The sequence below is a fragment of the Marmota marmota genome, unplaced genomic scaffold (assembly GCF_001458135.2).
Source record: "Marmota marmota marmota unplaced genomic scaffold, marMar, whole genome shotgun sequence".
Lineage (NCBI taxonomy): Eukaryota > Metazoa > Chordata > Mammalia > Rodentia > Sciuridae > Marmota > Marmota marmota.
This window is the reverse complement of record NW_026000171.1, coordinates 8,133,996-8,157,258: the sequence shown is the minus strand read 5'-3', so window position 1 is coordinate 8,157,258 and position 23,263 is coordinate 8,133,996. Positions and strand designations below refer to the sequence as shown.

The window sequence follows — 23,263 nt, the reverse complement described above, 5'->3', positions numbered from 1 at the left end:
GACCAGAAATCAAATAAGATACAACATGGAAAGGGGCCTCAGAATTTAACAAAATGGTAAAGTTATTCTTTAAAAATCACCTCAATTGTCACCTGGACAGTGTAATTTAAATGAAATTATTTAGCTCAAAGTCAGATTTAGAGTATAAAAACTAAACAGGTGTTGAGGAAACTGACACAATATAGAGTTTTTCCAAGAAACTTTTCTGTGAAAAAAGATAGGAAATAAATTTTATTTTTTTAAGATGACACAAACTTGAAAACATGTATATGGCTGCAGAGCAAGATAGAAATTCAGCAGACAGAAGAAGCAGACAATATTTTTCAACTGATACACTGAAATCACTGAAGAAGCCAAAAGGGTTGGTGATGGAGAGATTATCCCTGGAAAGAAAGGCACACCTTTGCCACCAAAGATAGGCAGAGACTAAGGATGAATGTCAGTAGTTTTGTGCGAAAGAAAAAAAGAAGAAAAAGTTCTACGAAATGTTTTTATTTCCGTTCTGAAATACAACACTAGGAATGAGAGGCAAACTGGCAATACAGCAATTAAGTACAAATTTGAGTTAAAAAAAATTCTTAGCTGGGCACCACCAGGCCATATACCTATAATCCCAACTTTGAGGAAGCTGAGGCAGGAAAGATTCCAAGTTTGAGACAAACTTAGGCAACCTAGCAAGACCCTGTTTCAAAAAATAAAGAAGCTGGGATATAGCTCAGTGGTAAAGTGCCTCTGGGTTCATTTCCCAGTGATGGAAAAAACGATCTTAATTTCAAATCCTGAAGTAACTCTAGTAACTACAAACTGATTTCTATGACAATGACAATTACTACAACGAGCAAGAAAATTCTATATGGTTGTTATTTTTATACATACATAAAGAAAAGGAATTAGAAATAGGCAAAAAGCTGGTGGTATAACTCAGTGATAGAGCACTTGCCTAGCATGCATAAGGTCCTAAATTCCACTCCAAGAAAAAAAAAAAAGACAGAATAAATGAATGAATGAGGCAAGCCTTTCATGATTTCAGAAAGAACATCAAAAATAATTTCATCAAAAGCTGGCAATCGGTTAGAGAGACTGGGCAACTCTTAAAAGCTGAGTCACTTAAGTCAAAGAGAATAGTCTACAGTGTTCCAGGTCCTAAAATGGAATCATAATTGTATATCCAACAATGATCAGAACTTTTGAAATCAAGCACACTAATAAAAAAAATCTCTTAATGACTAAACCAAAGTTTATAAGTTTATAATGAGGCTATCAGTTTCCCGTGAATTTCTATTAAATCCATATTCCTATCCAGGACACCTAATTTTCTGCGATCAAAGTATAGAAAAGGCAGAGTTCCTCAGTGAGCATAAACTCAGAATAAGAAGAGCAGGAATGGCCTGATGGAGAGATAGCCCATGAGCTCTAGAAAAGCAAAAAATATCACTAGCCTACTTATGACAAGACTACATACAACCCTGGATCCAATGTTTCTTGTTATTAACAGATTTATCTTGCTTCTGATTCCTACTTACAATATCAACCATTCCCATTTTTTGTTTTATTCTTCTAAATATTAAAACAATATATGAAATCCAGTTAAGTTGCCATTCCTCTCTCTATATAAGTTAATTTAAAAATACCAAACATTAGAATTCTAAGGGCACCTCACTCTCTAATCTAAAGACTTATCTTTATTAACAACCTTAAAAAATAAAACCCTTAAGACTTCAAAGAAAACAGGAGAAAAAAAGAAATTATGGAGTTTTTCTTCTTTAGGTTATATGAACACTGTAGAAGTTACACTATAATTGCTCAAACATTAAGAAATTTAAAGGACTAGTGAGTAAAAAATAAAACCATTCTTTTTTACTCCTCTCTGCTAATGATGAAAATAAAATGTACTAGAATTCAACAACATGACTTCCAGATGCAGTGGTGTATGCGCGTAATCCCAGCAGCTCAGGAGGCTGAGGCAGGAGGATCACAAATTCAAAGCCAGCTCAGCAACTTAGTAAGACCCAGCCTCAAAATATTTCTTCTCTATTCACCTGAAAGGTGAACAGAAGCAGTGGTGTAGTTTAGTGGTACAGAGTCTACCTAGCATGCATAAGACCCTGGCTTCTATCTTCAACACCTCTTTAAAAAAAAAAAGTGAATAGAAGCTATGTCTCCTCGAGCGTTAAACAACAACTGTAGGCTGGGCATGGTGGTGCACACCTGTAATCCCAGTGGTTTGGGAGACTTGAGGCAGGAGGATAGGGAGTTCAAAGCCAGCTTCAGCAAAAGCAAGGTGCTAAGCAACTCAATGAGACTCTGTCTCTAAGTAAAATACAAAATAGGACTGGGAATGTGGCTCAGTGATTGCATGCCTTTGAGTTCAATCTTCAGTACCAAAAAAAAAAACAAACAGTATATGAATGGCCTCCTATGACCACAGAACTATTCTGTCAATAAATGCACTTGAAATTCCTATTAAAAACAGCCCATGGACATTAATACCTGAGACTTGACACGTCTTGTTCTCTTTGGCAGAATGTTCATTCTTGTGCCCGGCTCTGGGGAGGTTTGGATATCACTGCTGAGAACCTCAGACGCCACTTTTTCCTTAAGGTCTAAATTGGGCATCTGTACACCCTAAAAGATCAGACACAGAAAGAGAACAGATTCACTGATAAGAAATAAGAGAATCAGTAGAAAAATAAAATAATAAATTTCCAGTAAATCCCTACAATTATACAAAACCATATAGCAATTCTTCCTTAAAAAGATCTAAAGAAGGCAATCCTATCAAAATCCCAACATGCAGCCGAGCACGGTGGCACACACCTATAATCCAGGCAACCTGGGAGGCTGAGGCAGGAAGATATCAAGCTCAAGGCTACCCTCAGCAACTTAGCAAGTCTCAAAACTAAAGTAAAAGGGCTGGGGATGTAGTTCAGAGGTACAGCACACCTGGGTTCAATTCCCAGTACAACAAAACAAATTAAAAAATCCCAATACACTTTATTTCTGTGCAAACTGAAAGCTGATTCTAAAACTGATGTGGAAACAAATTGTTTCAAAATTCTGAAAAAGAGCCATGAGGTCTTATATAATGAATATCAAAATTTACTATAAAGCTACAACACTCAAGACAGTGTGGTAATAGTGTTAGGGTAGACATTTAGAGTCCATTCCAAGATCCCCAATGGATGCCTGAACTAGAAGATAGTATTAAACCCTATGAATACTATGTTTTTTTCCTGTGACAGTTTAATTTAAAATTAAGCACAGTAAGAGATTAATAACCAAAACAGAGCAATAATAGGCAACACACTGTAATTTTAAGAAGTTAATGGTATTTCTCATTCAAAATACCTTATTGTACTTTTTCCTTTTCTTCCACCCCCGCCCCTTTCTTGGTACTGAGGAATTAAACCAGGGAAGCATTACCATTGAGCTATATCCCCATCCCTTTTTATTTTTTTATTTTGAGACAGAGTCTCATTAAGTTGCTTAAAGCCCACTAAATCACCAAAGCTGGCCTCAAATTTGTAATCCTCCTCCCTCAGCCTCCTGGGTCCCCGGATTACAGGAATATACTATAATGTACACCCGCCTAATGTTTGCCTTTTTACCTTTACAGCTTCTCTTTGGCATATCTGAAGGGCCAACAGTATTACTCTTGCTCTTGGGGACCATTATCAAGTAAAACAGAATTACATGAATACACTGTGAAACTGTGACAGGAGAACTAACAACCAAGATGGCTACTAAGTAACTAAGGGGTGGGGACAAAGCAAGAAGGCATGTTATTTCATCATCCTACTAGAAATAGTATAAGCTTTTAAACTTACAAATTATTTCTAGAATTTTTCATTTAATACTTTCAGACCCAAACAACAATTAAGCACAGACGCTAATTGAAACCACAAAATGTTAAACCACAAAGTAGGGACTACTGTACATCAATGAAACAATACAGAACTCAGAAATAAACTCACACATTTACAGTCAACTGATTTTCAATAAAGTGCCAAGGCAAATCAATGGAATGGATAGTCTTTTCAGAGAAATGATGCTGGTACAACTGAGTATTCATATACCTCTCCCCAAAAATGAATCTACACCCTTACCTCACTTTATACATGGAGGGAAAAAACTGAAAGTGCATCACAAAACTAAATCTAAAAGCTAAAATTATAAAACTTACAGATGAAAAAGAAGAAACATCTTTGTGACCTTGTGATAGGAAAAGATTTCTTAAATATGATGCTAAACACAATTTTTAAAGGAAAAAAAAATCATGAATTATTCTTCAAAGAATAACCATTATGAAAATGAAAAGAAAAATTACAGGTTAGAAGAAAACATTTGCAAAATATATTTGATGAAGGACTTACATCCAGAATATAGAACGAATTCTTACAAGTATAAGACAAATTACCAATTAAAAAAAAATTTCTGAAGGGACATTTTGTTAATATATATTGACATTTTGTTATATGAGACACTAATATAAACATGATAAGATGCAAAACATCAGTAGTCTTTGGAAAATAAATATTAAAACCACAATGAACTATCACTATATATCTACTAAAATAGCTATAAGCCAAAAAACTGACAATATCAACTGCTGGTAAGGAAACGGACAAACTGGAAGACTCTCCATTATGGTGGGAATTTATAATAGTTCAACCATTTCAGAAAATAATTTGGCAGTTTCTTAAAAAGTTAAGCATAAACTTACCATATAATCCAGCAATTCCATTCCTAGGTATCTACCCAAGAAAAATAAAAACACATGTCCACACAAAGACTTGTACATGAATGGTCATAGTATTATTCATAATAACCATAAAATGGAAAAAAAAACAGCTGCCCATCAACTGACAAATGGATAAACAAAATGTGGTATATTCATACAACAGAATAGTATTCAGCCATAACACTTAAGTACTAACACATCCTATGATATGAATGAACCTTGAAAACCTTTAGATAAAGAAGCCAGACACAAAATCTTACTGTATGATTTCCTCTATGTGAAATTTCTTAGACAAACCTAGAGCCAGAAAGTAGACGAGAAGTTGCTTGGGTTTGAGGATAGGGAATAGGAACCAATGTGGTGATTGCTGCTTAAGCATATAAATTTATTGAAGCTTAATGTAAACTTTTTTTTTTTTATGGGTACTGAGCATTGAATCCATGGGTGCTAAACTACTGAGCCACATCCCCAACCCTATCTATCTATCTATCTATCTATCTATCTATCTACCTATTTGAGGCAAGGTCTTGCTAAATTGCTTAGGACATCATTGAGTTCCAAAGCCAGCCTCAAACTTAACCTCCTGCCTCAACCTCCCAAGTTGCTGGGATTACAGACATGCATCACCACATCTAGCACAATAGGTGAATTCTATAGCATATAAATTATACCTCAATAAAGTTATTAAAAGATATATGAGCTAGACATGGTGGTACATGCCCATAATCCCAGCAACTTGGAAGGCTGAGGCAGGGTGATCGCAAGTTCAAGGTTAGCCTCAACAAATTATCAAACTTCCTTTTGTCTCAAAAGAAAGAGTAAAAAAGGGTGGGTATGTAGTTAGTGGTAAAGCACCCCTGGGTCAATCCCCAGCACCCAAATACATAAATATGTGAAAAAAAAAACAGGAAGAATTTTTCAAAAAGCTTGAAGCATAGAGATTTATTTTAAATAAATAAGAAAACATCCTTTGTACCCATTACCCTTTTTCTTATAAATCATTAAGTATAGCTATGATTTTTAAAACTAGGATATACACCTTGCCTTCCCACATTTGAGTGCCTGGAGAAATCTATTACACTTTGTTATGCATAAACAACCACAACCATATAATGAATAAGGTCTAAAGTTTTTAAACTGGATTTACCGACTCTAAGAACAATAATGCGGGCTGGGGTTGTGGCTCATCAGTAGAGTGCTCGCCTAGCACGTGTGAAGTCCTGGGTTCGATCCTCAGCACCATGTAAATTAATAAAAAATAGGTGGTGTGTCCAACTACAACAAAAAATAAAATATTAAAAAAAAAAAGAACAATAATGCATCTCACCATAAGGCTGACACCAGATTGGAAAAGCTCGTAAGGGTATAGAATCCTTTCATAGTGTGACTTCAAAAGAGACCCAGTTCCTTTTCCTGGCAGATATCCCAAGCGGCTACCCACTTTAGACCATTTCTTCTCTTTGGTGACCATTTCAAAACCTCCTTTGCTGGCCACAATCTGAAAAGAAGGTAAAAATTATTTAGGGAAAGAAGGCAGATTCAAGCATTCTGACTCTGTATTTTGTCCACTAAATATAAAATTTATTCTGGGCTTAGATTATAAATTTCTTTTCAACAAATATAACCAAACTATTTCAACATTTAAAAGAATAGAGAAAATTATTTTTGTAGGTTTTAAACGCTAAAATTTAATAAACATTATTGTGCCTACTTTCAAACAAAATTTTTTCAAAATTATTTAATAATTTATACTTTGCAATTAAGCACTGTAAGAAAACCAAACACACATATATATGCCATATTCTTAGGAAATAAGAATATGAAATAACAATATGAAATAAGAATAAAACTAGGCATGAGAATAAATACAAGTAATGCAAAACAAAATGAACAAAAAAAGTCCTAAAATTACAAAATGTACCAAGAAATTTACAGAACTTAAAAAAAAAAATGTCAACCAAACCACAAATGGAGAGGACAATTTCAAAAAATGAGGCTATAATTCTTCAAAGAGAAAAAAATGGTTGGGAGTGTACTTCAATGATGAAGCATTTGCCCCGCATGCATGATGCCCTGGGTTCAATTCCCTGCATCACAAAAAAAAAAAAAAGGAAGGGGGGCACTTTTATATGGAAGACTATGAAAGGAATGATAGACAAAGATCAGACTGCAGTAGATTTACCAGCACATAACATATACTAATAGCACATAATATATTAAGGTGGGAAGTGATAAGATGAACTGATAACTTGGCTAAATGCTCACATCAAACCAGATACGTATCATGTCCCTCTATCTTCCTAAAACTGTAAATGAACATTTATCACACCCTAAAATATAGGCAGTTTTCAGCTTCACTGAGAACAAAGAGGACTGTGACACAGTATTTGAAATCAATTTCTCCTCTATAAATATATACTACTATATCTTACTAAATGGACAAGGTGAAAAATTAAACATAAAGTTAACATGTGGTCCACAGCAGTATCACTCGTTAAGAGTCAAAAGGTGGAAACAACCCAAATGTCCACCAACAGATAAATGGACACACAAAACATAGTGTTTGTGTACACACACACACACACACACAATGGAATTATTATTCAACCTACAAAAAAAGGAGAAGCCAGGCACAGTGGCACATGCCTGTATCCCAGCAACTCGAGAGGCTGAGGTACAAAGATCTCAAGTTCAAAGCCAGCCTCAGCAACTCAGAGAGGCCCTAAGTAACTTATCAAGACCCTGTCTCAAAAGAAAAAATAAAAAGGGCTAGGGATGTAGATCAGTAGTTAAGTATCCCTAGATTCAATCCCTAGTACAAAAAAAAAAGAAAAAACCCTAAGAGGATGATTTCTGAAACCAGATTGTCAATGCTCAAAGTATAACTCTGTCACTACACAGTTACATGACATCAAATTATATAAATTGAGGCTCGGTGTCCTCACTATTATGAAAACAGTTATACCTCAATGTAAGAGTTTATAAGGTGTGAAGCAGCATGAGAAGCAGCAATCTCACAATGACATTTAAGAACAATTACAAAGTATAAAACAACTCTTTTTAGCTTTAAATCTCAGTTTTTAAGCATTTTTACAAGTTAGGGAAAAGAGATGTCCAATATATCCTTGGACAAACAGATCTAACCTTTAATCACAACCTACTTTTAGTAAGTTTTCTTAAGTATTTAAACAAGGTATACTTTGTTAGTATTGTCATTTTTTCATAATGTTTTTATCAGAACATTAAAGTTATACATAATACTAAGGTTTATTTTGACATAATCATAAATGCATAGAATGCAATTTCAGTCCTCTATTATTAGATTCACAATTTAATATTTTACTTACAGTATAATAGTCACCAGTACTACTTCTTTCTCTTCCCCACTCCCTACCCTGTTCTTCTTCCTCTACTCTACTGTCTTCCTTCAATTTACTTATTGGTTGTTTAATTGGTGATTCACAGATACACATAAAGTTGAGATTCACTGCGGTATATTCATATATTTACATAGTATATACTTCCATCAGTTTCATTCCATAGTTCTTCAGTATTTCCCTTTTAACAAAAAGGAACTGGTGGCGTTCTTTGGAATTAAACAATACAACTGACAAATATTATGAGAACTATAAACGGGTATTCTGATTAGGTTAGGTCTAAAGTCCTTCCTGATTTTGAAATTCTACAACTTTTGAACAGTAATGCACTGGATTCCTTGCCACAAGTCTATAACCCCAGCAACTCGGGAGGCTGAGGCAGTAGGATCACAAGTTTGAGGTCAGCCTCAGTAATTTAGTAAGATCCCTATCTCAAAATAAAAAAGGGATGGGGATATAGCTTGGTAAAGTAGTAAAGCACCCCAGGTTCTATCCCCAGCACCAAAAACAAAACGACAAAAAAAAAAAAAAAAAAAACAGGAATGCAATCTAATCTTCAGATTAAGTCCAATGTTGTTTACCTTTCAATTTGAAAAATCTTGGGCTGGGGTTGCGGCTCAGTGGTAGAGTGCTCACCTAGCATGCACGAGGCACTGGGTTCGTTCGAACCTCAGTACCACATAAATGTAAATTAAAAATATTGTGTCCACCTAAAACTAAAAAATAAATATTTAAAAAAAAGAAAAAGAAAAAAGAAAAATCTCTGGAACAGAAAGTTCCAATTTCATAAATTAACTTAATTACTTATTCTAGAAAATTGTACAAAGTATTTATAAAAATAAAGTAGGTATGTGGAATGAGTTTTGGCTGGAAATCACCACAACAGTGTTGTTATGAATAATAAAATAATTTTTGAAAATATTTTTTGCATTTTATTCATGCTAGGAATCAAGTCACATTTAAAACCTTAAGTATTATATAGCAAAACTTAGATTAAGTTTTGGCTGAATAAAAATGTCAAAAAGATAATTTTTTAAAATAATTTTTTATACTAATGGTTCCCTGCAAAATGACAATCTCAACTCTCAAATTTATTACAAAATTCTCTTCAGTATCACAGGTTTTCATATAACTGCACTAGATAATTCTTGACAGTGCTTTACTATTGACTGACAAAAACAACTGAGCCCATAATCTCAGTGGCTCAGGAAGCTAAGGCAGGATGATTTTGAGTTCAAGGCCAGCCTCAGCAACCTAGCAAGACCCTGACTCTAAATAAAATATAAAAAAGGGCTGGGTATGTGACTCATTAGTTGAGCATCCTGGTCAATCCCTGCTACCAAAAAAAAACTAAAGTTGTATTCGTCATAAGACTATGGCCAGGAACAGTGCACACACCTATAATCCTAGAAGCTCAACAGGCTCAGTCAGAAGGCTCGCAAATTCAAAGCCAGCCTCAGTAAAAAAAAAAAAAATGAGGTGCTAAGCAACTCAGTGAGACCCTGTCTCTAAATAAAATATGAAATAGGGCTGGGGATGTGGCTCAGTGGTTGAGTGCCCCTGAGTTCAATCCTGGTACCCCAAAACAAAAAGACTATACTTTTTAGAATTTTTAGGGAGAATTCTGGACTGACACTAACTTTAAAATGAAATCATAAAATAATTCAAATATAATTTAAACACAGGCAAGGTGGCACATGAATGCAACTCCAGTGACTCAGGAGGCTGAGGCAGGAGGATCACAAGTTTGAGGTCAGCCTGGGCAATTCAGCAAGACCTTATCTCAAAAGAAAACATAAAAAGGCTGGGAATGTAGCTCAGCAGTTAAGCACCCCTGGGTTCAAAATCCCCAGTACTAAATAAATAAATAAGGGCTTGGGGTATGGGTCAGTAATAAAGCTCTTGTCTAGAATGCACAAGGCCCAGGATTCAATCCCCAGTATCAGAAAAAATAATAACAATTTTTATATATATCATTATTCTCACTTTTTTTCTTAGAAGTGAAATCTTCAAAAATTAACTCTACAATATAAATAAGAATATTATCAATTATTATTTCAAAATAACATAGCAATCTTAAGATATCAAAGGCCACAAAAAGTGCTGCAAAATGTCTCAAATAATAAAGTTATCTTCACTCACAATCAGAGCAGAGATTTTTAATTATCATATTAACAAAACATATTTTCAAGGTAATTATTATAATCTGTTGCTGGTCAGTTGGTTATGTTCACTTCAGGAAATGTAATATTACAACCTAAATGCAAATTTGGGCAAAAAGGAGTCTAAACTTTTCATCTTTAAGTTTCTAAGCTATGATTCATTATACTGGATAAAGCTGGCTTCAGCCTTTAACATTATATTAGTGCTAAACTGATAATTACACTGATTAATGTAATTAATAAAACTGATACATACATCACACACAAGAATGCTGAGTATCATGAATCCCTGTAATACACTATATTTTCAGTTAAACAGAAATGATGACGAGCTCCATACAGAATATTATACACTCAGCACACTCCAATAATATCAGTAAATAGGTATTTCTTTTGCATATTGTACACCATGGAGCCAATTAATCTGAATCATTAATTCCATAACAAATTATAAGAGAGCTTTTTTTGAGCAGTACTAGAGATTGAATCCAGGGATATGCTACCACTACACTACATCCTCAGTCCTTTAATACTTTTTATTTTGAGACAGGGTATCATCCTCAGTCCTTTATTACTTTTTATTTTGAGACAAGGTCTCATTGGTCTTGAGCTTATGATCCTCCTGCCTCAGGCTCTTGAGTAGCTATAATAAAACAGCTTTTAAAGATAAGTCTGAAGGGCTAGGGTTGTGGCTTAGCAGTAGAGCACTAGCCTAGCACGTGCGAGGCCCTTGGTTCGATCCTCAGCACCACATAAAAATAAATAAATAAATAAATAAATAAAGATATTGTGTCCGACTATAACAAAAAAATAAATGTTAAAAAAATAATTAAAAAAAAAAAAAAAAAGTCTGAGGCCAGTCATGGTGGCACACACCTCGGGAGGCTAAAGCAGTTACTCAGGAGGCTAAGGCAGGAAGACTGCAAGTTCAAAGTCAGCCTCAGCAACTCAATGAGGCCCTAAGCATAATATATCATAATACACACACACACACACACACACATATATATATATATCATAATATATTGTGAGACCCTGTCTCAAAAAATAAAAAGGGCTGGGGATGTAACTTAATGGTAAAATACACCTGGGTTCAATCCCCAGTATTAAAAAAAAAAAAAAAAACCCACTAACAAACCTTTAAGATATGTTTCCATTTATTCATTGCCAAACAACTCCTACACAGAAAGCAATGTTTCCCTCCAAGTTTCTTTGAAATTCTTTATCATAAATTTCCAGACTTGTGCTCAATTTCTTGGTACACGTATATGTATGTAATGCTTGGGATCAGACCCAGGCCCTTCCACATGCTAAGCATGTACTCTATATCCCAGACCCTCTGTTCAATTTCTAAACGAAGTACAAAAATGAATCTAAACTTTTCACTTTTAAGTTTCAAAGCTATTATTCACTGTACTGGATAAAGTTGGCTTCAGCCATTAACATTACATCATAAGTGCCTCACCTTGCTCAAAGCATACAGATCCAGAATTTTTCTCTCCACCACAGGAATTTTCAGAGTAGACCCTTGAAGTTCCCAAAATTTTGCCAGTTGATCCAAGAAGTCCAGTCTCACTCTGGTCATTGCCTAAGATTAATAAAATATAGATATTGGCCATAGGAACTGGTATGGCTGAAAATAAATCAATGTGTCTTAATCTAGAGTAATTTAAAGACTTCTTTACTGTTAAGCTCAACTGTGTTAAAAAAAAAAAAAAAAGCCAATAATGTAAAGAGGTTAAATACTTCTAATGAGCTTTATTCACCAAGGCAAAAACAAGTTACTCTAAAGCAGGTATGGTAGTATATACCTGTAATCCAAAAACTTGGGAGGTGGACAGAGGCAGGAGGATTACAAGTTTGAGGCAGCCTGGGCAATTTAGCAAGATCCTCTCTCAAAATACAATTTACAGATCAGTGGTAGAATGCTTGCTTAGTGTGGGCAAGGCCCTGGGTTCAACCCATAGAGCAACATCAACAAAAAAAATAATAATTTTAACATATGTAAAAAGTTCTCACTAGCAACTAAAAGAATTCTTTTAATTTGCTTAACTTTATGCTAACCAAAGTACACAGTAAATTATTTCTAGTCTCTAAGCATCCTAATTCCATCATTTCATCTGTAGGTATTATGCACACTTTTAGTACACCAACTCTACCTCAGTGATATTAAGATGCTTCATCAAGTATCTAATTACAATAGTTTAAAAGAAAAATATGTATTAAAATCTCAGAAAATACATGTTTTGGTTTTTCTTATCTTGAGAGGGGTGGGTGCGTGTGTGGTACTGGGGATTGAACTGAGAGCCTCACCCATGCCAGGAAAACACTCTTACCACTGACCTGCATCCCCAGGCCATCAAATAATATAAGCACAATCCAAGAGAATTAGTAATATTTAAAGGGAAATCTTATAAATAAAATTAACTGGCGCTCAGTGGTAGAGCGCTTGCCTAGCACCTGTGAGGCACTGGGTTCGATTCTCAGCACCACATAAAAAATTTAATAAAATAAAGATATTGTGTCCATCTACAGCTAAAAATGCTTAAAAATAAATAAACAAAATTAACAGTCTGGAGAAATTCTACCAAAACAAAACCACTTGAAAACTAGGTTTTCAAATGAAAATTTATAGAATTAAAAAAAACCTATCTTCCAGGCTGGGTTGTGGCTCAGTGGTAGAGTGCTTGCCTAGCATGCATGGGGCACTGGGTTCGATGCCCAGCACCACAATAAATAAGTAAACAAATAAATAAATAATAAATATTTTGTGTCCATCTACAACTAAAAAAAAAGAAACTATCCTCCAAGGACCACAAGAGGCAGAGATCTTCTGAGATTAGTCCCTGAAAAATTTTAGAATAATAAACATTGGAGAAAGTGGAATTTAAGAATTTCAGATCTCCGAAGCTGGACATTCCCATGATGAAAAATATAGTAAGAAACAATTTCCCATAATCTCAGCTAAATAAAAAAACTCTAACCATAAGCTTTTAAAAATCAGACACTTCTTCCAAACACTAAATAACTGTTCTAGTCAATCCCAATTAACACAAACTCTGGGCCTCAGTACATAAGCTAATCAAAGTTCTCTACCTAGAGGCCTAACATAAAAAATCAGGAAGAAGAATTGTTAATATAACACTTACCTCAAGTTCATTCAGGCGCTGTACTCTTGGAGTGAATCGAAAGCTTTTTACTTCACACGCAAATGGAGGTTGCCAATCCTAAACAGAAAGGACATGCGTATATGTATATGTGTTTGTGTCTATGTATACAAAAATATGTGCTTTTTTTAACACAGTAATATGGGTTGGGAATGTAGCTCAGTGGTAGAGCACTTGCCTAGCATGTGCAAGGCCCTGGGTTCAATACTCAGCACCAAAAAATAATAATGGTATGTAAGCAAGGAGTGCATTATTCATTACTTTAAGGGGTGAGTTGCCAAAAATCAGTGACAATAGAACTTGTAAGTCTTCTTTATTGTAGAAACAGAATAATATTTTTCACATAAAATAATTTTAATATCACTTAGAGTGTTCTCAACTCTCACCAGTCTCGCTATTTACCTCCCACAGTTATGCTTTCTCAAATTACTCATGCAGAAAGCAATGAGTTCATGTACCACAGAACAGTGTCCAATAAACATACAGGTTTACCAAATTAAAAAAAAAAAGGTAAAACTAAAGATTAGAAGGAAATTTATAGGGCTGGTGATGTAGCTCAGTGATAGAACACTTGGCTAGCATATGTAAGACTTGAGTTTGACTCCCAGCAATGCAGGAAAGAGAAAAGAAATTTTTAAGTATTTATTAATCAGTTACAGTGGCACCTGCCAATAGTTTGTTATTCAGGAGGCTGAGGTAGAAAGATCACTTGAGCCAGGAATTCTAGATCAGTCTGGGCAACATAGAGAGACCCTGTTTCCCTCCCACTCCCCCAAAAGTCAATTTTGTCAACAATTTTTTAAAATATTTTTTATTTATGTGTAAATATAAGCACTTTACAGTCTATGTTATATAAATGTTTTGATCAAAGCCCAGCTTCTGGGGACCCAAACATACATATATATATATACATATACACAACATATATACTTTTTTTAAATAAGGAAATCCACAGAACAAAGACAACTTCCAGACAGATGTAACTAATTTGAGGTCAGATATTTCAAGTGGCATTCTAAAGAACATAGTTTGATTGGCCTAAACAATAGCATTTAAAGATATGAGAAGTAGTCAAAGATTTGTTTTTAATAAACCTTATTTAATATGTATACTCTTTCAGCCTTTTTAATAAAAATATAACTTTGTTTTACCAAAACAATCCTTCAATAGAATTTTTAATGAATAAATACAACATAAATAGATGAAAATATGGTTTAGGAAAAAACTTCAATGCTTCAGTCTTGGTCAGCATTAGATAATTTTGATAAAGAAAAAGTAGAAGCTTTTGGAGGATGGCAATGCATATCATCACAACAATTATTTGTTAATCCTTTGCTTGCAACTGATAATATTATAGTATTCAGCATAGTGGGAGTAAGACCTGCTTTATAATCAGAAAACTTTGATTTTGAAGTTCAAAACCTACTTTGCTTTTTTGCCCAAGATAACACATTTGATTGTTTTTTAACTTATCCAGACTTGCCTCATCTGCAAAATGAGAAATTTATTTACCTACTAGGTCTTCAAAGATTAAATAAAACATTCTATAGATGCTAAACTAACTACTCCTTTTCCCCCTTTCATCTAAGCTTTTAATTCACTGTGGTATGAACTATCATGGTAATTCTGGTGAGGGTGGTTGATTTCTTAAATGCAACACTGGTAACAGGCTTATCTACCTCTAGACAAAACATAAAGCAAAATGTCTTTAAGAAGCAAAGGTTCTATCCACAGCAAAAATTCACAAACTTAATCTGCATTAAGAATCATCTAAGCATTTGCTAGAAAAGCAGATTACAAACATTCCAGATCCAGAAATAGATTTCACCCTTTTTTCTTTCCCCCCTTTTTTTTAAATCCCCACTCTTTGGGCAGTTTCAGAGATATGGAACCCAGGGCTTACACACGCTAGGCAAATGCTATACCACTGAATTACATACTCAGCCCGATTCTAGTCTTTTTTTTTTTTTTTTAACATTTTTTTTAGTTGTTGATGAACCTTCATTTTATTCATTTATTCACATGCAGTGTTGAGAATAGAACCCAGAGCCTCACACATGCTAGGCAAGTGCTCTACAATGAGGTACAACCCCAGCCCTGATTCTAGTCTTAAAAAGGCCTAGCAATATGCAGTTTAATAAACTTCCAGTCAACCATGGTACAGGTTATCCAGCAACAGTATTTGGAAAGCACTGGTGTAATGGGTAAAGAAAAACCCTTTTGACCTTGAGCATATCACTGAAACTCTTAGGGCATTAACTGCACCCATAGGAGTAATATCTGAGATCCTTAAAGATTGAGAATTATAATTATCCAACTTTAGGCAAACCTAATTATTTGCAATCATTGCAATTCTAAAATCTTTGCTCCTTGGTTCCTTATATCAAGGGTTTTCAACGTTTTCTTCCACTTCCACTATTGACCAAGTCTTCCTAAACCTCTGAATTTCAAAAATTATTGATGCTCTTTCTCTTCCCCATGTAAGATTTTTCCATCGCAGCAGTAATCGGCCTGGAATTCTTGCCTTTTGATACCATTGTGGGAAACAACTAGAGCTCAAATTACCTTTTAAGAAACCCAAGACCTATCCGGGCGATAGAACAAGCCTGTAATCCCAGCGACTCGGGAGGCTGAGGCAGAAGGATCACAAATTTGAAGCCAGCCTCAGCAATTTAGCGAATACCTAAGCAACTTAGCGAGACCCCTTTGAAAATTAAAATATCAAACTCAAAGGGCTGGGGATGTAGCTCAGAGCTAGGGAGACCCTAGGTTCAAACCTCGGCACTCCCCCCACAAAAATAAAAAAATAAAAAGAAAAAAAAACCCCACTTAACCCTGAGAGATGACCTGCAAACATTTAACAAACTAAGCATTAGCAGGGCTTGGATGCAGCAGAAATAGCCGACGGACAGGTAGTTTCTACTGTAGAAGCATAATGAGGATTGTACATAAGGGGAAGGCACGTCAGGTCACAACACTTTAAACACCTTTCCAGACATCAAAAGGCCTGAAGCCTTTTGTTACCCTTTCCCCCAATTCCAGAGAAAAGTATCAGTGCCCAAGTTCTAAATGGAAAAGACCCTAGGAAGACCCCTTTCTGGCGTTCACACCCACCGAAATTAAACTGCAGAAGAAACTAAGGTAAAAATATCCAGAAAAGTAGCCTTCAGTTGTTCAGAAATGAGGAAGAGTATACACGAAAAAACAGAAAAACCTGAGAAGTAAAGCCACACCAAGCGTATCGAATCCCCTATACTCCCTTCTCCCCGTCTCTCCTCACAGACTCCGGTACCTTGGGCGGTCGGATTTTGCAGATGCCAGTTTTCTCGGCCAAAGGCCGGATGCGGCCGATGAAGCTGAGCGGGTCTGTGAACTCCTCCCAGCTGGGCTCAAAGACCGGACACTCCGGGGGTGGCACGAACTCTGCCGCGTAGCCCCCCGGCCCCATGCCCGCCATGGCAATAGCCAGGGGACCCCCTTAGGAGAACAAGTGGAGAAAGGCTGGCTGAAGCCCACCACGCCTTTTCACGTCCCCTGACAGGGGCCGCAGCGCATCTTTTTGAACATGAAGTGCGGGACGCAGAAACCCCAGAATCGCTTCCTCCAGTCGTTTGTTATTGTTTCCTTCAGGGCTTTTCCTCTCAGGGACCGGACTTTTCCGGAAGTTAACGTACTGTCAAATTCCTCCGCCACCGCAGGAAACAGAATTCCTCCGCCGCGACGCCTCGAGGTACGACGCTTTTCTTCTTCCTCCCTTTCGGGAGAGTCTGGTGTCGCTATTTCTCTGCTTGCCCGTCGCAGTTCTGGGCAGCTGATGACTCCGGGAGGGTCACCCTTGAGGGTCCCACGGTCTCCTCTAGGCGAGGTAAGAGTGAACAGAAGTATTCGGGGCGAGGCAGAACGCGCTCTTCCGGCGCGGAGGAATGTGTAATGCCCCAGAGGGCAGAGGTTCTCTTCCGGCGAGGAGGACGCAGTTCCCCTTTGTGTATTAGTGGACGCGCAAACAAACCCGGCCTAACGGTAGCCACCCAACCTCGCTGCTGGTTGGCCGTCATTTGTTTTATCCTGCTTGTCTACATTTGACCGAGTAACTAACATTTCCGGCATATTTTTCACACTCTCTTTTTTTCATCCTTTGCTAGTATCTTACGAACAATTGTATTTGGTCGTTTTATACCTGCCTCGTTTGCACGATAAGTTCTAAATGGAACCGATCCCCCAAATCCTGCAGAGCGGCTTTAGCCACCACCTAAGAATTCTTTTCACTCTCCTAATCTTTCTTTTCTAGCATTTGTCAGTCAACCCTAAATTATCTCATTTTAACAGTAACTAGCTCCCTTTGGCATCACATAATGTATTAAACCTTTTTCAGTTTATTAAAAAAAAAAAAAAAAAAAACTACGGTAATCGTTTTGAACTTGTCGGAAAATCTCTAAGCCAGGGCTCAGTGGTAGAGTGCATAAGGGATCCCCAGAACCGCAAAAAGAAAAAGAAAAAATCTGTATGCCAGTGTCTATTTCTTACTTCCTCCAAATTGTGGAAAGTAACATAGACAGGATTAATGGAGAAATCTTGAAAATGTGCTTTTTAGTATTAAGTATCAATATGGCTGGGCATGTTGGCACACACCTGTTAGCTCAAGGACTCTGAAAGCTGAGGCAGGAACTTCGCAAATTCAAAGCCAACTCAGCAGCTTAGAGAGACCCTGTCTCAAAATAAAAAATAAAAATGGTTGGGGATGTGTCTCATTGCTTAAGCCCAATCCCTTTTACCAAAAAAAAAAAAAAAAAATGCAATGACTTCACATTTTTTTTATTTACTGCCACTTTCAAGCTTCATCTCTTCTGCTTTACTGTATAATCTACAAACTTTTTGGTGGCTTTGATGCACCATTCTTTGCCTTAACTCTGAATCTTCACAGATTATTTCCTGTGGAACATTTTTGTAGTCTCCTGACCCAACCTTGTCCCTACAAGTTCATGTATGTCTTTCCAACTTATCTTCCTTCTAATTCAATTAAATATCACTTGCTCTGGAAAGACTTCCATAATCATCAAAGTTAGTCATCAGCAACTAGTACTTCCTTCTCAAATATTTTGTTTATTATAGTTGTTTTTGGTATCAGGGATTGAACTCAGAAACCCTCAACCACTGAGCCACATTCCCAACCCTTTTTATTTTTTTGAGATGGGGTCTTGCTAAGTTCAGGATCTCAATAAATTGCTGAGGCTGGCTTTGAACTTGGGATCTTCCTGCCTCACCTCCTGAGCCACTGAGATTACAGGCTTTTGCCACGTGCTCAGCTCCTTGTCAAAACATTTGGAAATAATTTCCTCTCTTTCTCAAGACTGTAAGCTGCACAAAGACAGGGGCATTGTCCATATATTGGCCATTGTTTTCCAGGCTCCTTGAATAGTCTTGGGATATGGGGAGTATGCGATGAGACTGTTAAATAAATGGATTCACCCAATAAATAAATGAATTGGATCCACAAAACAATTTCCCTTGTGTTTTATTGCCTCATCTTATATTTGCATACACTAAATTTTGTTTTGAGACTTCCAAGAATGACATTGATAATATCCCTTCATTTTATTTACAGCATCCACAAAAGGTAATGCCCAATTATTCATACTTACCAGCCTAAACCTCACACAGACACTTTGAGGAGATAGTTCTATTTCAGTTACCCTTTGTTGAATGGCATACTATCTCAAAACTGAAAATAAAAATTATTTATCAATTCTATGGGTTTGCAATCTGATAGATTCATGGCCTCACCTGGGTTTACTCATGCAGTCACAGTCATCTGACAGCTTGACTGGTTTAATGTTTAAATTTATGTACCAATTTGGCTGGCCCACAGTGGCCAGATATGTGGTCAAACATCCTGGATGTTTGTGCTGGGTGCGGTGGCACATGTGAACCAAAGTTTCCCAGCAGCTATAGAGGCTGAAACAGGAGGATTTTGAGTTCAAAGCCAGCCTCAGCAAAAGCAAGGAACTAAGCAACTTAGTGAGACCAGTGTCTCTAAATTAAAAAATAATAAGGCTGGAGATGTGGCTCAGTGGTCCAGTTCCCCTGAATTCAATCCCCAGTAAGGCAGGGGCGGCATTCTGGGTGTTTGTGATGGGGCATTTGTGGATGAAATTAACATTTAAATCAGAGACCTCTAAATAAAGCAGATTGCCCTCTATGAAGCAAGTGAGCTTCATCCAATCAATCGAAGACCTGAATAGAACAAAATACTGACCCCTGAGCAATAAGGAATGTTGCCATTTGTTTTGGACCTCAACTGCAGCATCAGCTTTTTCTTGGTCTCCAGCCTGCCAGCCTTCCCTGCAGATTTTGGACTTGCCAGCCTCTATAATCTTGTAAGCCAATTCCTTAAAGAGAAATCTCATATCCTACTGGTTTATTTTCCAGAAGAAGCTAATACACAATTAAGGTGGGAGAGTGCAAGATGTTCTCATATGTCTAGCAATTGGTACTAGTTGTTGGCTGGGAAACTTTGGTTTACATGGTTTCTAATTTTTTTTTTTTAAAGAGAGAGAATTTTAATATTTATTTTTTAGTTTTCGGCGGACACAACATCTTTGTTTGTATGTGGTGCTGAGGATCGAACCCAAGCCGCACGCATGCCAGGCGAGCGCGCCACCGCTTGAGCCATATCCCCAGCTCTGGTTTCTAATTTTAAAATAGTAAACTGGGCTTTTTCACAGCATGGTAGTCTTAGCATTCCAATAGGATAAGACTGGAAGCAAAAGCCTAAGGTCTAGACTCCAAAATGTATCAAACACTCTCTCAAATTCTGTTGGTCAAAGCATGTCAAAAGAAAGGCCCAGAATCAGAAAGGTGGGGAAATAGCTGGGCACATGATGCATGCCTATAATCCCAGTGACTCAGGAAGCTGAGGCAGGAAGATCCCAAATTCCAGTCCAGCCTCAACAATTTAGCAAGACCATGTCTCAAAATTTAAAATAAAAAAGAACCAAGGATTTAACTCAGTGGTAAACCTCCCCTGGGTTCAATCCCAGTATCAGAAAAGGAGCATAGTGAAATAGACTTCATTGTATTTTATTTATTATTTTTCTTTTTTTTTCCCCTCTGTACTGGAAATCAAATCTAGTACCTTGTGTAGACTAGGCAAGCTCTCTACCCAGTAAGCTACATCTTCAGCCTAGACTGCATTTCTTGATAGAAAGTGACAGAATCACATTGCAAAGGGATGTGGACACAGGAAAGCATGACTCATTGTATACAATTATAATGACTTACAGAAGCCTTAGGTTTTCTACTACTTAAATCTGGAAAACCACACGATTCCAAAAAAAGGGAGAAATGCTGAGGCTAGGGCTATAGCTCAGTGGCAGAGCACTTGCCTAGCATGTCTGAGGCACTGGGTTCGACCCTTAGCACCACATAAAAAAATAAACAAAGGCATTCTGTCCATCTTCAACTAAAAAAAAAATTTTTTTAATTAAAAAAAAGGAAGAAATGGCCAATGAGGTGGCACACTTATGTAATTCCAAAGACTGGAAGGCTGAGGAAGGAGAACTGCAAGTTGAGGCCAGCCACTCTTAGCAATTTAACATGATCCTGTCTCAAAAACTTAAAAGGGCTGGGCTCTTGTCTGCCTCTAGAGCTTGTCCACATTCTCCCTTGAATGTATATTCCTTACTTTACCCCAAATGACAGTGTGTGTGTGTATGTGTGTGTTGTATCTCTCTCTCTCTCTCTCTCTCTCCCCCCCCTCCNCTCTCTCTCTCTCTCCTCTCTCAATTACCACTGTTCTCCCTTGAATATGTATCTACTTTCCTTAAAAACAAACAAAAACTCTCTTTGGGGAGGAAAAAAAGAGTCTGGGGCTGGAACTCCATGGTAGCAGAAGTAGAGCACCCCTGGGTTCAACCCCCCAGTACTGAAAAAAAAGGAGGGGGGGAGGCAATGAAATTCTAACTAAAAAGAGTCAATGAGCCAGGTGTGATGGTGCACACTTTGTAATCCCAGTGGTTTGGGAGGTTGAGGCAGGAGGATGGCAAATTCAAAATCAAACCCATCAATTTAAGGAGGCCCTAAGCAACTTAGCAAGAACTTGTCTCAAAATAAAACATAAAACCAGGTGGGGATGTGGCTCAGTGGTAAGTAAGTGCCTCTGGATTTCATCCAAAGAGTTAATGAGGGGCTGGGGAGGTGGCCTGGCATGCGTGCGGCTTGGGTTCCATCCTCAGCACCACATACAAACAAAGATGTTGTGTCCGCCGAAAACTAAAAAATAAATATTAAAATTCTCTCTCTCTCTCTCTCTCTCTCTCTCTCTCTCTCTCTCAAAAAAAAAAAAAGTTTAAAAAAAAAAAAAGAGTTAATGAAATAATTTGTTTTGCCAGGAACAGTGGTGCAAGCCTATAATCCCAGTTATTCTGGAGGCTGAGCCAGTAGGATCAGAAGTTCAAAGCCAGCTTCAGCAATTTAGAAAGCCCTAAGCAACTTACAAAGACCTATCTCAAAAAATAAAAGGGGCTGGGGTTAAGCACCCCCAGGTCCAATCCCTGGTACCAAAAATTTTTTTTGTTGTTTTGCCAAACATTAAATTAAAATATAAGATGGGCATAGTTGGCACATGCCTGTAATCCCCGTGGCTCAGGGAGGCTGAGACAGGAGGATTGCGAGTTCAAAGCCAGCCTCAGCAACTTAGCAAGGCTCTAAACAACTCAGTGAGACCCTTCTCTAAATAAAAATACAAAATTGGGCTAGAGATGTGGTTCAGTGGTTGAATGCCCCTGAGTTCAATTCCCAGTGCCTATATATATATGGTTTTGAGGCTGGGGATGTGGTTCAGTGGTAAAGTGCTTGCCTAGCATACATGAAGCCCTAGGTTCCATGTCCAGTGCTGCAAAAAAAATAAAATAAAATTGTTTCACTTTATAATTAATAGACAAATGAGGCCCTGGTAGACTCTGAGTCTAAGCATGAGCCCCTAAATCCTTTTTTTTTTTTTTTTTTTTGTGGTGCTGGGACTGAACCCAGAGTCTTGCACATGTGAAGCAAGCATTCTACCAATTAAGCTATATCCCCAGCCCCTCTAAAAAGCTTTTATTGTATGGGTTATATATATTGATATTTACTACATATTAGCAATTAAAACTAATAAACATTTATTCATTTAAAATAAAACAAGGGGGATGGGAATAAGAAAGAGTAGAATGAATCAGACATAACTTTCCTATGTTCATATATGAATACATGACCAGTGAAACTCCACACCATGTACAACCACAAGAATGGGATCCTAATTAGGATAAGTTATACTCCATGTATATATAAACGTCAAAATATACTCTACTGTCATGTACATCTATTTTTTTTAAGAGAGAGAGAGAGAGAATTTTTTAATATTTATTTTAGTTTTCCGTGGACACAACATCTTTGTTTGTATGTGGTGCTGAGGATCGAACCTGGGCCACACGCATGCCAGGCGAGCGCGCTACCGCTTGAGCCACATCCCCAGCCCTGTCATGTACATCTAAATAGAACAAATTAACAATGAAAAAAATAAAATAATAAGCTATAACATGTTAGCATAAATGCATTTTCAGAATAAGAACTATATTTTCCAAAACAAAAATATATATATAAGGAGAAAAGTGGCAATGGTTTTTTGTTTGAAAATTTCTTAATGTTTCAAACTGGATTCTCATATCTGTTTCTGAATTTAATCTTTTGCGATATGTTATCTTCATTGAAGTACATGAAGAAAATTCAGCTTGACCTAGACACATAGTTGGGAAACAAAGAAGCTTTTTTTTTTTTTTTTTT

At 36.8% G+C, this 23,263-nt stretch overlaps 3 protein-coding genes across 23 annotated transcripts in view; 2 read left to right on the top strand and 1 right to left on the bottom strand.

Moving 5' to 3' along the window:
• The window catches only part of Kdm5a (lysine demethylase 5A), an 81,424-nt gene extending 64,338 nt beyond the window's left edge, over nucleotides 1–17,086 (bottom strand). Inside the window, exons 1-5 of the mRNA XM_015500793.2 lie at nucleotides 16,740–17,086; nucleotides 13,430–13,507; nucleotides 11,746–11,868; nucleotides 6,069–6,239; nucleotides 2,491–2,625 (exon numbers count right to left, since the gene is read on the bottom strand). Coding sequence (XP_015356279.1) covers nucleotides 2,491–2,625; nucleotides 6,069–6,239; nucleotides 11,746–11,868; nucleotides 13,430–13,507; nucleotides 16,740–16,904 — 672 coding nt within the window. The 5' untranslated portion in view covers nucleotides 16,905–17,086. The remainder of the gene's footprint in view (nucleotides 1–2,490; nucleotides 2,626–6,068; nucleotides 6,240–11,745; nucleotides 11,869–13,429; nucleotides 13,508–16,739) is intronic.
• The window catches only part of Erc1 (ELKS/RAB6-interacting/CAST family member 1), a 1,605,700-nt gene that overhangs the window by 414,268 nt on the left and 1,168,169 nt on the right, over nucleotides 1–23,263 (top strand). The gene's annotated exons all lie outside the window — the stretch shown is intronic.
• Ccdc77 (coiled-coil domain containing 77) overlaps nucleotides 17,177–23,263 on the top strand; it is a 53,676-nt gene continuing 47,589 nt past the window's right edge. For both annotated transcript variants that reach the window (XM_048787536.1, XM_048787532.1), the window contains exon 1: nucleotides 17,177–17,312. The gene's annotated coding sequence lies outside the window, so the exon portion shown is untranslated. The remainder of the gene's footprint in view (nucleotides 17,313–23,263) is intronic.